At 38.3% G+C, this 13,949-nt stretch overlaps 1 protein-coding gene across 6 annotated transcripts in view; it reads left to right on the top strand.

Moving 5' to 3' along the window:
- LOC121324628 (synaptotagmin-16-like) overlaps nucleotides 1–11,234 on the top strand; it is a 32,439-nt gene extending 21,205 nt beyond the window's left edge. Inside the window, exons 3-8 of one of the 6 annotated variants that reach the window (XM_041266722.1) lie at nucleotides 3,083–3,295; nucleotides 4,172–4,374; nucleotides 6,588–7,031; nucleotides 7,268–7,306; nucleotides 8,347–8,536; nucleotides 9,797–11,234. In XM_041266722.1, coding sequence (XP_041122656.1) covers nucleotides 3,083–3,295; nucleotides 4,172–4,374; nucleotides 6,588–7,031; nucleotides 7,268–7,306; nucleotides 8,347–8,536; nucleotides 9,797–10,110 — 1,403 coding nt within the window. In that variant the 3' untranslated portion in view covers nucleotides 10,111–11,234. Of the gene's footprint in view, nucleotides 1–3,082; nucleotides 3,296–4,120; nucleotides 4,375–6,587; nucleotides 7,032–7,267; nucleotides 7,307–8,346; nucleotides 8,537–9,796 lie in introns of all 6 variants that reach the window. The other 5 variants (XM_041266720.1, XM_041266721.1, XM_041266717.1 and 2 more) reach the window with 5 other exon arrangements.
- Nucleotides 11,235–13,949: the final 2,715 nt, after the last annotated feature.

Here is a 13,949-nt window from a genome sequence, read left to right as displayed (position 1 = left end):
CTTAATTGACTAAATAAAGCCAATAGTAAAGATTTAGTAAGCGTTACATTGAATGCAGTGACATTAACTTCACTTTTCCCATATTCTGGGTTATAAAATATAGAAAACTTACAAATATGTTACATCTTTTTAGCAACTTTTTCTTAAGCAATAGAGGATCTATGCAGTTTCTGCACACAAGTATGACAACTTTTTCAAAATGTTGTGGACCAGGATTCATCTTTTAGTTTTCTATGTTTTTCTATGTTTTTGCAATAGCTTATTCGTGACTTGTTACCAATTTGTTGTTTTTTTTTTGGTAAATCAAATGCAAAAAAACAAACAAAAAAATGAGAGTGGCTAACAATTCCTGAAAGGGATCTGGAAAACCAGTAAATGAATCCTATCTGAATAGACACATTGTGTGAAACCATGTAAACAAAACCAAGGCTGACAAAAAACAACATTTGGAATGACAACTGTTGAGCACTGAGATTCATAACTTGTAAGCACGTGTGCCTAGTGCAGGTCTGTACTGTTCGGTATTAAAATTGAAGACAATGTCGTTTAATCAACCTAACTGAGGAAGTCTACCCACTTGACCATACCAGATTTACATCAAACTTTCACTAAATGGTCTGAAACTGAATCAAAACTGAAAAAAAAAAAAAATGGTCTTGGAATCTAGTCACATGGGAAGATTGTTAACTTAGTACCATCCCTACTTGATATTCCAGTAACAAAAGGCCATGCTGTCATAAAGTCCAGCATCCAGTCTCTCTAGTGTTTGCCTGGCTCTTAACAGTGACTTGTCTAGGTAGTAATGGTTAAACAAAAGGCCTGCGTGGCTATTTTTAGAAAGCAGGATGTGGAACAGGCAGCCCACATAACATACTGTGACAGACTATTCTTTCCATTTTGGAGGGAGTTGACTTAAGGTGGCTTATCAGTTTCCAGGCTTTTAACATTATATACCATTATGCACACACATTGTTTAGATGGAACCTATTCCCTGAATCGTGGCATGGTTCTACAGTTCTGTTCTATTGAAACAGTTAATATGCTGGCTCCTCAGTGTGCACTGACAGATACTTTGAAATATTGTGTCTCTCAATCTTCATTCAACATGCATTAGTTTTGTTTGGAAATTATTAACTCCACTTCACTATCCAACTATCCATGTCTTGTTTTGTATGTAATTACTAGTAGTCTACTCATAGTATTCTATTTTTTTAATAGAATCTTAAGCACCACTTTAGTTGTTAGAGGTAGGCGGTTTTCATTGCCATGGAAACAGCACTTTCATTTGGTAATTTCATGGAGTACAATATACGTGGTCCTTTTGCAGGACAAATGAATCATTTCAGTGTAGGTTTTTAATGGGTTTGTATATACTGGCTAATAGAGGCCATTACAAAAGCTGATGCTAATTGCACTGGTTGTAATGGCTACAGTTTACTTAACCAGCTCTTCTGTGGGTACGAAACTTCAGGCTTTAATAAAGTAGTTTATTTTGATTTTGAATGTATATATTTTTAACTGACTGTATTCGGTCATGTTAGCTTCTTGGCCAGTGACATCTATAGTTCTATAAAAAAAAAATAGTTTTGAGGTGATTTATTTATTTTTTTTCAAAAGAAAGCTTTTTTTAAATTTACTTTTGGTTTAGTATGTCCTAAATATCACTGTACCAGGGTAGGCAAATAACATCAGAGTTAAATAAATCTAATTATCAGAATATACAGAAAATAAACCAGTAATGCCCAAAAGAAACATGTATTTACCTGTGATTTACATGAAATAAAACACGAAAAAGGACTGCATGTGTGCATGCAGGATTTGGCTGCTGACAAATCAATTAATATCAGTAGCTCATGAAATAGACCTGTCCGCCTCTTTGCGGTTTCCATGGTGACACTGAAGACAATTTCTTCCTGGTATGGTATGCAGCAGGTACAGCATTTTGTGCCCTTTTATAGAAAAAAAAAACTAGGTCACTTTAGTTATTAAAGTAAAACAAACAACCCTTTATATAACAGTCTTCATGTATGCCACAGTGAATACAAACAAACCTCATTACCACATACAGTATAAGGACTGCAGGACAAGCAGTAGCTTAGCTCATTTGCTGTTAGTGCTGTAATGTGTAACACCTTACTGTCAGTGCTATCTTTGTAGGGGTCTTGTAAAGCTGTCAGTAAGAGTTGTTTGGTTGATTTTAAGTTTTTAACTTTGGATCAGTTTTGCTGTTTCTTATTGAAGCTGAGATGTGCAAATCAGGCAGCCGGACCTAAATCTAGGCAACAGGTCAAATAAAATGTACAGTACAATGAAGTGTTACCCATACTGTGCCATCACCGTCCTGGAGCTTGTTGGATGGTACTGTAGGTGCCATAATGGAAACATGTCTAATATAGACACAGACAGAACAACGATTCTTGTTAATTTTGTTTAAACAGATTAGGAGTGGCCCACTGTGGAAATGACCCCCTTTCAGTTTAAAACCAAAAGTGTGGGGTGTTTATGAGGACTGCTGCGGTATGAGAAAGAATGACACCAAACATGGCTAAAAAGAAAGGGTTCAGGATTTCTTTCTGAAAACATCTCTTCTTTCCCTTTTTCCTATCTACCCACATGAAATTCCTAGTTTCTAAACCCTATTGCCTTCCTCTTTGGGTCCTCGTACCTGGGTTTCTCAGAATATTCATGCATTTCAAACACATTACACGATCTTAGTGCCCATATTCAGAATAAGAGCAATGGGAGTGGAGTTAATTACCGTTAACTTGGCCCCAACTGCAGTTAGCATGCTGTCTTAACACTGCTAAAAGTTACCATTTTGAAACAGTTCCTTTGCATATCAGCCTGTCTATGTCACAGCTTTACCCCCTCATGAGTTAAAAGTGCATCACCTTATGTTTTAAATCATTTTCCCCCACCTAGTTAAGTACCCCAAACTTACTGTGGAATTTCAATAAGGGTGCCTATCCACTGTATCTGATCTATTTGGACTAATGCTTTCCTCATTCCAATTCACCCCCGTCACTTCCGCATCCTGTCTATCGATTGCTATCAAGGACCTGTCCTGTCTTTCTCTCTGTAGTAAACAGTTATGGGCAGGATGAGGAGCTGCCCACGTCGTCAGACAGCGAGGATGAGGTGATTAAACAGTTTGAGATCTCCGTGTCGCGCTCCCAGAGCTTCCGCTCAGGGGTGACCGAGAAGGGCATACAGGCAGGCCCTAAACAGCGTCACAAATTCACCCGCCTGCCATCCAACCAGGAAGAGGGCAGCACGGAGGCTTCGGAGTGTGAAGGTACCTGCTGTACCATCGTCTCAGAAAAAACAGCAGCAAGCAAGCCCTTAACGAAATGTGGCATATGAAGTCTGCTAATGAAGTGTACCGTCAGTATATTTACAACATAGTGTCTTGTGCATGTGGTGGACTATATTCTTGTAAGGGATGGACTATATTCTTGTAAGGGAACGAAGAGCACTTATGCAGCCTTTTGTAAATTATATCTGAGCTATTTTGCAGCCAAGTAGAGATTTACTATCCCAGTTAGTCTCACTACAGCCCTCAGATCTCATTTTAACTTCATGCTTGGCAGACCTTTTATAATAATAATAATAATACAAAAAGTCAACTCAATTTGCAGCATGCAAACATGTTTTTAGTTTTCTCATATGAGACCATATTTACTTGGCTCCTTTAAAATATGAATACTATTTCCAGTGAATACTTTAACTTTATTATCGTGTCTCATGTGGTGCTTCAATCTTATGAATCTCAAGCAACAGGAGCCATTCTTAGTTTACATTAATTGTAGATATTTTCATACCTTAGCCCAGCAGGGAGTTAGTTCAGTCGTTAGTATTCTCTGTTGAATACTCTGTTTACATGCCAGACAATTCAAAGTGCTGTTGTATTGTGGGTATTCCACAGATTATATTCAGAATACTGAAGAATGCATAAACACACATATACAAATAGAGTCTTCCTAGCATGTAAACTAAAGTGTTTTCAATTTTATTATCAGTGTATTTTGTTGAATTGCATTTGTTCTTTGTTTTTGAGGTTTGTCTTTTTAATGCATCACAACCTCAGAACTGTTGACATTTTTTATGTGCAATGTCTTAGACGGAGACAGGTTGAGTAAGAGTTACCATGATACCCATTCCTACATTGAAGATGACCGCTTATCGATGGGCTGCCATGCGACCTCTGAGAGGGGAGGTTCGGGGGTGCGCAAGGTGTCTGGAACAGAAGGCAGCATCGCCCCCAGTCCCAGCAGACAGGCCACTGAGGGAAGCCTGGAGATGGAAACAGCCTTCGACAACCAGGGCTATGACGTGAATGAGCCGACAGACAGCTCATCAACCTGGAGCCCTGAGGTACTGTGGAAACCTCTTCTTTGCAGATACCTTTTCTACGAATACACAATGATTTTTTTATAAAGATTGATCTTTTTTTTAATAATGTAATTTTGAATGTCTATATTTTTAACTGAATGTATTTTGACATGTGTGAAAGAGATGGCTGTAGGGTGACGACAGACTAGGAACAGAAACCAAAACACAAGTACTGGCAGATGAAACTGGCGCTCAGCGTTTTATTAAACAAACAAAAATAAATGTTTAGCAAAACAAAACACTTAAAACAGAAGGGCACGTTGGCCAAACAAACAAACAAACAGAACAAAACAAGTATCACGCTGGTGTAGACCCAGCATGCTTCAGGAATTGTTTTATATTTAATGATTCAGGTTACCTCCTCTCTCATTACTCCACCACTCTGAAAGCTCTCAAGCCGTTGCAGCCAAAGCAGGTTTTTATAGTGGTGACCAAGGGATTAACTAGCTATTAATGATCTTGTTAACCCCTCGGGCACATTCTGCACGAGTTTACTAAGGATGCGTGACTGTCAGCCAATTCAGTAATTACTAGCCAACAGTCACGCATTCTCACAAGATATTTCTAAAACAATAATGGCAGCGGCTTTTCGTCCACGCCACAAACAATAATAATACAAATAATACATAGACTTTTCACTGTCATATAATATCAATAAAGATAATACAAATACAACACAACATAATAATAATAATAATGATAATAATAATAATAATAATAATAATAATAATAATAATAATAATAATATAATATAATAATGTAATGTACACATATCTTCTCTAATAGTCTCTCTCTCTCTCTCTCTCTCTCTCTCTCTCTCTCTCTCTCTCTCTCTCTCTCTCTCTCTCTCTCTCTCTCTATATATATATATATATATATATATATATATATATATATATATATATAGACACACACACACACACACACACACACACACACACACACACACACACACAGGGGTGGGACACTCCACCACATCATGCTTCTTGAGCAGAATTTGTAATGACATATGTATTTTTATAGAAACTGTTTTTGTTTTAGCGGTGAGGTTTTTTTTCCATTTTGTTTTCATGTGTGCTCAGAAAGAAATATTTGTAATTGTTTTTGATGTAGTATATCCCAGATATCACTGTACCAGGGTAGGCAATAACATTATACAGTGAAATCAATGTAAATATCAGTTACACACAACAGAATATAACCCAATAATGCCCCAAAGAAGCATGTATTTACCTGTGATATACGTGTCATAAAACACGAAAAGGACTGAATACATATTCAGGATTTGGCTGCTGAAACGAAAAGAAAAAATACACAATTCACAAATGATAGATGCTTGTGAATGGCTGTGCAGGAGTGCTGCTCCTCAGAACAGATATAAAAAGAAATATATAATGATGCATGTCTGAAAGTCGTGTAAACCAGCGTTTGCTGTATTGTGAGTGGGTGGGCGCATCAAATTATGTGGACTGGATTACCTGTTCCCAACTTCAATGGTTATCTAATCACTGACATTTGATCAGTCTTCGCTGTGATTTGATGCCATTGAAAGTACTTTCAAGGCTGCTTCTGTAACATTGCTTTTTAAAGCGTTATATTTTTTCCCTCTTCGATTTGAACAATGAATTTCAGATTCTGTTTAAAGTACCAAGAAATAATGTCCCTGCCGGTTGGTACAATTTGAGCCCTCAATTTAATTTGCTTTTAGCTTTTTAGTAGAACTGTAATAAAATTGGAAACTGGGGGGCTGAGCAGACAAATCCCTTTTCATTAAGGAAATCTGATGTAATATACTTGGGTTGGACAAAATAATCGAATCAACTTCAAGGTTTAAATTGTTCTGTAAAGAAACATGATCATTATGATAATTGCCTCAAACACCTTCAGGTTTCAGCATCTTCCCCAGAATCCCAAACTAGACTCATTACGTTTGTTCCTTGTGAAGCAGTCATTTGTGCTTTCTTTGTGCCCATCGCGTTTTATCAGCCTTCTGTCCAAGTTTATCTGATTTTCTGTATTGCCACAGAAAGCGACTTGCAGATGTAAAATTCAGCTTTTTACAAAATATGTGTCAGTAACAAATGATCTAGTCATGTAAATACCTTACCATAAGCTGTGTATTTTATCAATGAAGACATTACCACATGTATATGCTGACGAGAGTGCAGACTGAAGCATTCACTTTATGATCCTAGGAACAGGAAGTTACCGATGGACCTTCCCAGGAGCCCGACACGCACAAACCGATATCAAAGTGCGGGGAGCTCATTATTATACTTGACTACAAGGCCAACAGCCAGAAACTGCTGGTAACCGTGGTGACCGCAAAGGACATCCCGGATAAGGACCGCAGCGGAGTGGACACCTGGCAGGTTCATGTGGTCCTCCTGCCCAGCAAGAAGCAGCGGCACAAGAGTGGGGTGCAGAGGGGCTCCACGCCCATGTTCAACGAGACCTTCCGCTTCAGCAAGCTGGAGGCAGACGAACTGGGACGCTACGCCCTGCGCTTCCGCCTGTATGCTGTGCGCAAGATGACCCGCGAGAGGATGATGGGAGAGAAGCTGTTCTACCTGAGAAACTTGAACCTAGAGGGAGAGATGGAGGCTGTGCTAGTGCTGGAACCGCGAAGCAACATGAGTGTAAGTGTTGGTAAAATGTATTGTTGTTTTTTATGTATATAAAAAAAAACATTTTGGGGTGAAATGTCATATTTTTTTAAGTTAATAAATTTGCTGTAAAATCTGTTTACCAAATACACTGTTTTGGGCAAAACGTGCACGTTTTTCTCATTTTTAGTTTTTGTTTTGCTTGTTTGCTTGTTTTTAAGATGTAATTTTAAACTTTGGAGTTTCAAGATGCAATTTGTAATCTACAGCAAAGCCTACTTTTGGCGAGTGTAAGCCAACTGGACAAGGTAAGTTTTCTAGCACTTGTAAATCTTGACTTAATCATACATGGATGTAAATTGAGCATGATTGTGGCGCTTTGTGGCTTATGATTATATGATTCAAGAAACCCCCGCCCTTGCGTTTGCATTTGCTTACCTGAGGCTTCACAACTAATCAAAGGGTGTAAATGTATTCAAATCTGATTGTATAGAACATGTTTTATTTTGCATGAGTTAGTTGGGTCAATATAATAATCAGTTATTCCAGATTTCAGAGTATCTCCAGGATGTATCTGATGTAACTTAATAGGAAGGCAAGAAGATTGAAGAAAATGCTTTTTCTTCAGTCAGTTGTTAGGTTTATTGAAATATGCAGGGAGAACCCTTCTGTGTAGATGGTCCACCTCCTCTTTCTCTGACACTTAACCAATAGCAAAGGTACAACACATTATTCTGTTACCATATACTATATGTATTTAATTTAGTGTGTATGTGTGCATGCGTGCCTGTGTGTGTGTAGTCTAGTATGGTGACCTCTGAATTCAGTGCATTCCTCATTAGTGGCATTATCTCTTATTCTCCCTGAGAACCTTTGGGTCCAACGGCAGTCTCTGCTAGGCATTCCAAAAGTCTTCGAGCCTGGCCCCTTCTGGTCCACAGCACTTTTATAGCTTGCAGTCAATGCTGGGCAAGAAGCTTGTAGGCGCAAGGGCTCTATCAATTGTTAGCAGTACATGCAATTTGAACCAAACAGTGTGCTACCCAGGTATTAGTCTCCTTTCAGAAAAAAACAGTGTAGCTCTGCCAGTCCGCATGCATAGCAAACTGCTAATCGGTTCTCGTTCCATGTTTTCCAACAGTATCTGTAAATCAGACATGCTGTACAATCAAAAGCGGTAAAAGGGAAAGTCGAGTGCAGAATTCAGTTATAACTAGATTACTGTAATTGTTTATTCAAAATGGTTTTAATTTACTTTATTTGAAAATCATACAGTAGGTAAGCAGAAGCATTCTGCATCATGGAGTGTATTTAAGCTGATAGGAAGTGTTCTTGCCATGCCCCACAGAGCGGTGATTCCCAGGTGAGCTTGTCTGCCATCTCCCACAGCGATAGCGCCTCGTCTACGCAGTCCCTGTCTCACGGAGGTGTCCCAGAGCTCCTCATTGGCCTGTCGTACAACGCCACCACGGGCCGGCTCTCCATCGAGGTCATTAAAGGCAGCCACTTCCGAAACCTAGCCCTTAACCGGCCACCCGGTGAGTAAAAATCCTGCTTTTTCTTCACAGCTTCACCTCCTGCAGGGCTTCATCCTGAGAGTGCATTACAGTCTGCAAGGAACCGCTCAAGAACTGCACTTCAGAGAATTAGCTATGAGAAGGCATAGACAGACAGTAAAATACAGGTTGTAATACAATAGAGAAAAGGCTGGTATGCATAAGAAATTTAAATGAAAGAAAAAACTGATACACTGTCTGGCCACTTCCTAGGGGAAGGGGACGGAGAAAGGTAAAAATCTAAGCGTATTTGAAAGAAGGTCCAGTAGTAGCAAGGACAGTCATGTTGGTACTCTAGGCTACACCAAGACATGCAGTGTATCAGCAAGGGCAAAACAAAGGGACAGTGGTCACCAAAAGAGACATCTGTGGCTGGTAACTGTGGCTGCAGTTAATGATAGACGGAGGGAAAAGTTAGCTAGGCTTGTCAGGTCTGAAATATCAATGAATGAATGGGTTATGGTTAGGTCACCTTCCAATACCACATTGTGTCAAGGCTGTGATCAAGGCAGCTTTTTTAAACCTCGGTCTAGATGAAGAATTGTATTCAAGAATGTGTCCACACGCCCAGCACACAGAAACTGCTTGTTTGTTTCCTTGTACTTGGTAGCACTCCACAAAGCACTGTAGCCTCATTAAAAGCTATTCTAAAGGGACCTGTGCTGGATGTGTTCTACCTTCTAATGAGAACTGCAAGTGCATGTGGACTGGTATTAAAGGGAAAATGGGAGCCATATAAAAATACTTTATAACCAGTTCTGTGCGTTAGTGGTTGCCTTAGAGCAAAGGAGCACTCTCCTTGGCACGAACCTTTTCATACACAATGCAACATGTTTACAAAGGGGATACATGAAGGGGTTTCTATTAGTGGTTGGTTGGTTGGTTTCTATTCATTTTTTCATATTTTTCAGGTTAACTTTTGCTTTTTCCTCTTCTTACTCCAGTGTCAGTCCTTGCTGTTTGTTGTTAGCTGTGTCGCCTCGGGCTGTGTGTATGAAGAGAAGTGATATCACACTTCATTTTCATACTTCCTAAACACAGCGACTGATTCGAAAATAACCATCTTAAAAATAGAAGGGAAAAAAACAGTTTTAGTAAAGGGGTGAAACACTTTTTATCAGATAGTCTTATCAGTGTAAGAGATGCAAATGCTTTAATGGAATGGTCCTTCTTTAGAATGTGTAAGTATTTCCTATTGGCTTCCCTACACTGGGTTGAGGATGGGTGTTTTGTTTCTTGTAGACACCTACGTGAAACTCACGCTTCTGAACTCGTTGGGTCAGGAGATCTCTCGGTGCAAGACGTCTATCAGGAGGGGCCAGCCCAACCCCATCTACAAGGAGACCTTCATCTTCCAGGTGGCTCTCTTCCAGCTCTCTGATGTCACGCTCATGATCTCCATCTACAACCGCCGCAGCATGAAGCGCAAGGAGATGATCGGCTGGGTCTCCCTGGGCCAGAACAGCAGCGGGGAGGAGGAACAGAACCACTGGTTGGACATGAAGGAATCCAAGGGCCAGCAGGTGTGCCGGTGGCATGTCTTACTTGAATCCTAGGCTTCCATGTGAAAGTCCAAAGAAGGTCCTCTAAAGTTGGTGGCCTTGTACGAATCCAGCGAGGACCGGTGTGGACTTCTAGAACTGGTCGCTTCACTGATGCTAAGATGAGTTCTGTTGCTTGTTTGCATTTTGATTACTTTTCTCTCAACCAGAACCTACTTCAGACCAGTTGCTGCAGTGCATTCAGAATTGGCAATCCAGGTCTGATGTAACAACGGTTTGTTCAGGTGAAAGGTCATCTATTATTATTCACTGTTATAAGTCCTCACGAATAAAGAATTATTCAGACATGAGGTGGCCTAATGCACTAAATCATTACTACTATTTCTTATGCACTTGCGATACATTTTTATTGCATGCCATATGTTTTTAATGCTAAGTGAAAGGAAGCTGAATGTTCTCAAAATGATCAGCTGTTCTGCAGTGCTGTGTCATTTTTTTTTGTCTTATATACCGTCCCTAGAGAAGCTATTCCACAAACTTTCTTCCTAGTTATACTCTTTAGTTCATCTTAACTTCCATCCATTGAGCCTTGAGGAATACGTATCAACTACCAGTGGTGTGCTTGGTTTTAGAAAGTGATATTCCATGAGCTCCAGCTCTAGATATACAGGGCAATGTGCCACATCTACCTCACAATAAGCCTTTGCACTCTCATGTAGGGAGTCCCAACTGTCTATCAAAGCAGCACATATGCATCTTTAACCCTAGTAAAGTAGAGTGGATTGGATGTTGTGAATTGTAGCCCTGACCTACAGAGAACTGAACTCTAGTTTCAGGACCTGCCACCAGTCTGCAGAGGAACAGCAGCAGGCATTAAAGAACAGTGGTTGCTGGTATGGTATGGAACCTGGCTATTGTCCTGGATGGACAGCAGCTGCAAAGTGAGATCTAGTGAGTGGTACTGAATGTTGTATAGGATTAAAAATCAAGCACAGTGTAAGCTCCCCTTTGATCCAAATTGCTGCTGGTTTTCTGTCGAGGCATGCTCCCCACAAAGGAGATGATGTGTGTAGGACTACTGCTGAGGGCATCGTGGGCATTTTGTGAAGTGCTTTGAGGTGCTTAATTGCATGAACAAATTTAAATGTAATTATGATTATTATTATTATTATTATTATTATTATTATTATTATTATTATTATTATTATTAATAAAGAATATAAAATGTTAAGATTATTAAAAAAATAGCACACAAAAAAGTTTGTCCGATGAGGTTGGGGGTTTGCAACCTGTGATGAAAGAAATTTATTTAGTTCCTTTAATTTGCATTTCAAAAATACTTCAGTCCATTTAAAATGTTGCCTTGTCTGTTATGTTGTAAAAGAATGGTCTTTGTCTAAAACCTTGTGGCAACAGTTGTGTTACGTTCGCTTTAAAATGTCTCATTTTTTAGAGATATTCCTCACAGTGTCTACAAACAGCTTTCTTTGAATTGCTGTCTATTCGCTCTAACAAACACTGGCTGGAGTTCAAACAACAAAGCATTTAACTGTTAACCATATAATCCCAAAACACACCTACAGTATGCATGTCCTTACTTGGTTACGATAAAACAGGTATTTAAGATGTGTGTGTGTGTGTGTGTGTATGCGTGTGTATATATATATATATATATATATATATATGTATTAATATATAACGGTTACCTATCCATATAATGCCAAAACACCCACCCTACATACGCACCATCCCGCCGTTTATATATTGTGTTGGTTGGTGTAGCGGTATGCGCTTGTAGATATATATCTATTATATAATATATTAATTAAAATTGGTGTGTCATATTTAGGTTTAATGCATTTGAAATAAAATCTATTTTATATGGCATGACTTTATATTTTATTCTGTGTGTATATTTTTATAAAGTGCCTGTAGGTAAGCATCGGTGTGGGCCTATGATGTGTAAGTATTAGGAGAAACAAAACCAGTGTTTAAGATCAGCATGCGCTAAATGTGTTGCCGTGGTTTCAAATGGAAGCATGAACTGTCAACCCCCAGGGAACAATCTTTACACAGGACCTGTGCAATGCATGCAAAGATGCTGCAATGAGAACAAAATGTTTTGTATGTATTTTATGATAGTGTCAGTTGTGATTTATTAATTCAATATTCAGTAGCAAATGTTGTGCCTCTTTAGGGCTACTAATCTGACACACAAGTGTTTTAACAAGAAAAGTGAGAAATTTCTTGCTAGCTGAAACCAAACTGGAAGCTAACCATTATGGAAGTTTCCTGCAGTGTGCTTCACACAGTATAGAGCATGGCGATTCTGCAGCTGTGCTTTTACTACACTTCCTGGCCAAGTACATTAAACTTATATAGGGGAATTATAAACAAACAGCTTAATGACTGTTGAGTCTGTATAAAAAGATCTGCAATATATTTAAACTTTTTTTTTACAAAAATGAAAAATGTGCAACAATACATTTGTTGTCCTGCAGATTATTAGCATGCAAACCTCAAAACCTAAAAAAAAAACGCTCAATGTTGCCAACTGGCTCTGTGCTCATTTATACCTGGTATGAAATTTAGTATACATACAGCTGTGGCCAACAGTTTTGCATCACCCTAGAATCACTAATCCATATACTTCATGAAAAACTGACAAAATGTTGAATTCTAACATGAAATACTTTTATTTGGTTTCTATTATGGCTTCAAGTAGACTTTTGCAATATCATTTTCTGGTTTCTTTGATTACATGATGTTTAATAAATAAAAAAAAATCTAAATTATTTTCATTTTTTTTTTTTTTTTTTTTTTTTAATTTCTATTATCAGACATCCTAAAATTCTAGGTGATTCAAAACATTTGGCCATAGCTGTAGATGTTGTAAAGCGGGACACACAGAACGAATATGGTGTCTGTTCAAACACTATACCTGGGATAATTCATCATATCTGTGCATGGTACTCTTTTTATTTCACCAAGCCGTAATTCTAACAACCACTGGAGGGCAGAATGCCTGAAAGGGTGTAACTACTGTCTTTGTGCTCTATTAAAGAGCTCTTGGAGAACTTATCCTATAATGATCTATTCAGTACCTAAAGGAAGAATTGTTAATGTTAACTGCACATATACAGCCAATAAAAGAATGTCATATACACCCCTCAAAAAGCATAGCAACAATATTAGTATTTATAGTGCACTTCATACAGTACGAATAATGTCCTATTTATGCAAGCCATATCATATAGACAAACTATCAATGAGCAGGGAATATGACACACTGAAAAGATTTTCAAATAGAAATATACAGTAAGGCTGTATCTACCCTTTTGCATTCTGCACCTACAGTGTTAAGTGTGTCTTATTCTTACTTCTGTCAGCAGAGTCTTATTCCTCGTCTCATACAAAATCTTGTTCTGGAACCGCATTCAAAATGTGCATTGTTAAAATTGTCAAGTACTGCTCTACAAATTAAAATAAAATAAAACATTTTTTAATATGAGGGGAATTAAAAATGACTATTAGACACAAAACTGGAGGGTCTATGAAAATGAGGGTTGTTCAGCTTACCTGCTTTGTAATTATACAGATTGTATGCTGGTACATCAAACAACTGTTTTGTGTCAAAGTTAAAATTATTTCTTAAAATGAAATAAAATGAATTATGCAATACATATCACTGTATACTGCCTGTCTTATTGTTCGATTGCAGCATTTTTTAAGAAGTTTAAAAGCCCAGTTAAGATGACTAAAACAGAAAAGCACATACACAATGATTATGAACTACAACAAGAATAAATCAGTTTAACTGACATTTTGTCCAGCAGGCAGCGTACTACCCAGGATGGATAAGTATAAAACTAAAAGTGTGTAATTTAAAGACT

The sequence above is a fragment of the Polyodon spathula genome, chromosome 12 (genome assembly GCF_017654505.1).
Source record: "Polyodon spathula isolate WHYD16114869_AA chromosome 12, ASM1765450v1, whole genome shotgun sequence".
Taxonomy (NCBI): Eukaryota; Metazoa; Chordata; class Actinopteri; order Acipenseriformes; family Polyodontidae; genus Polyodon; species Polyodon spathula.
Note: the sequence above shows the minus strand (reverse complement) of the source record. Positions and strands in the feature narration are given on the sequence as shown.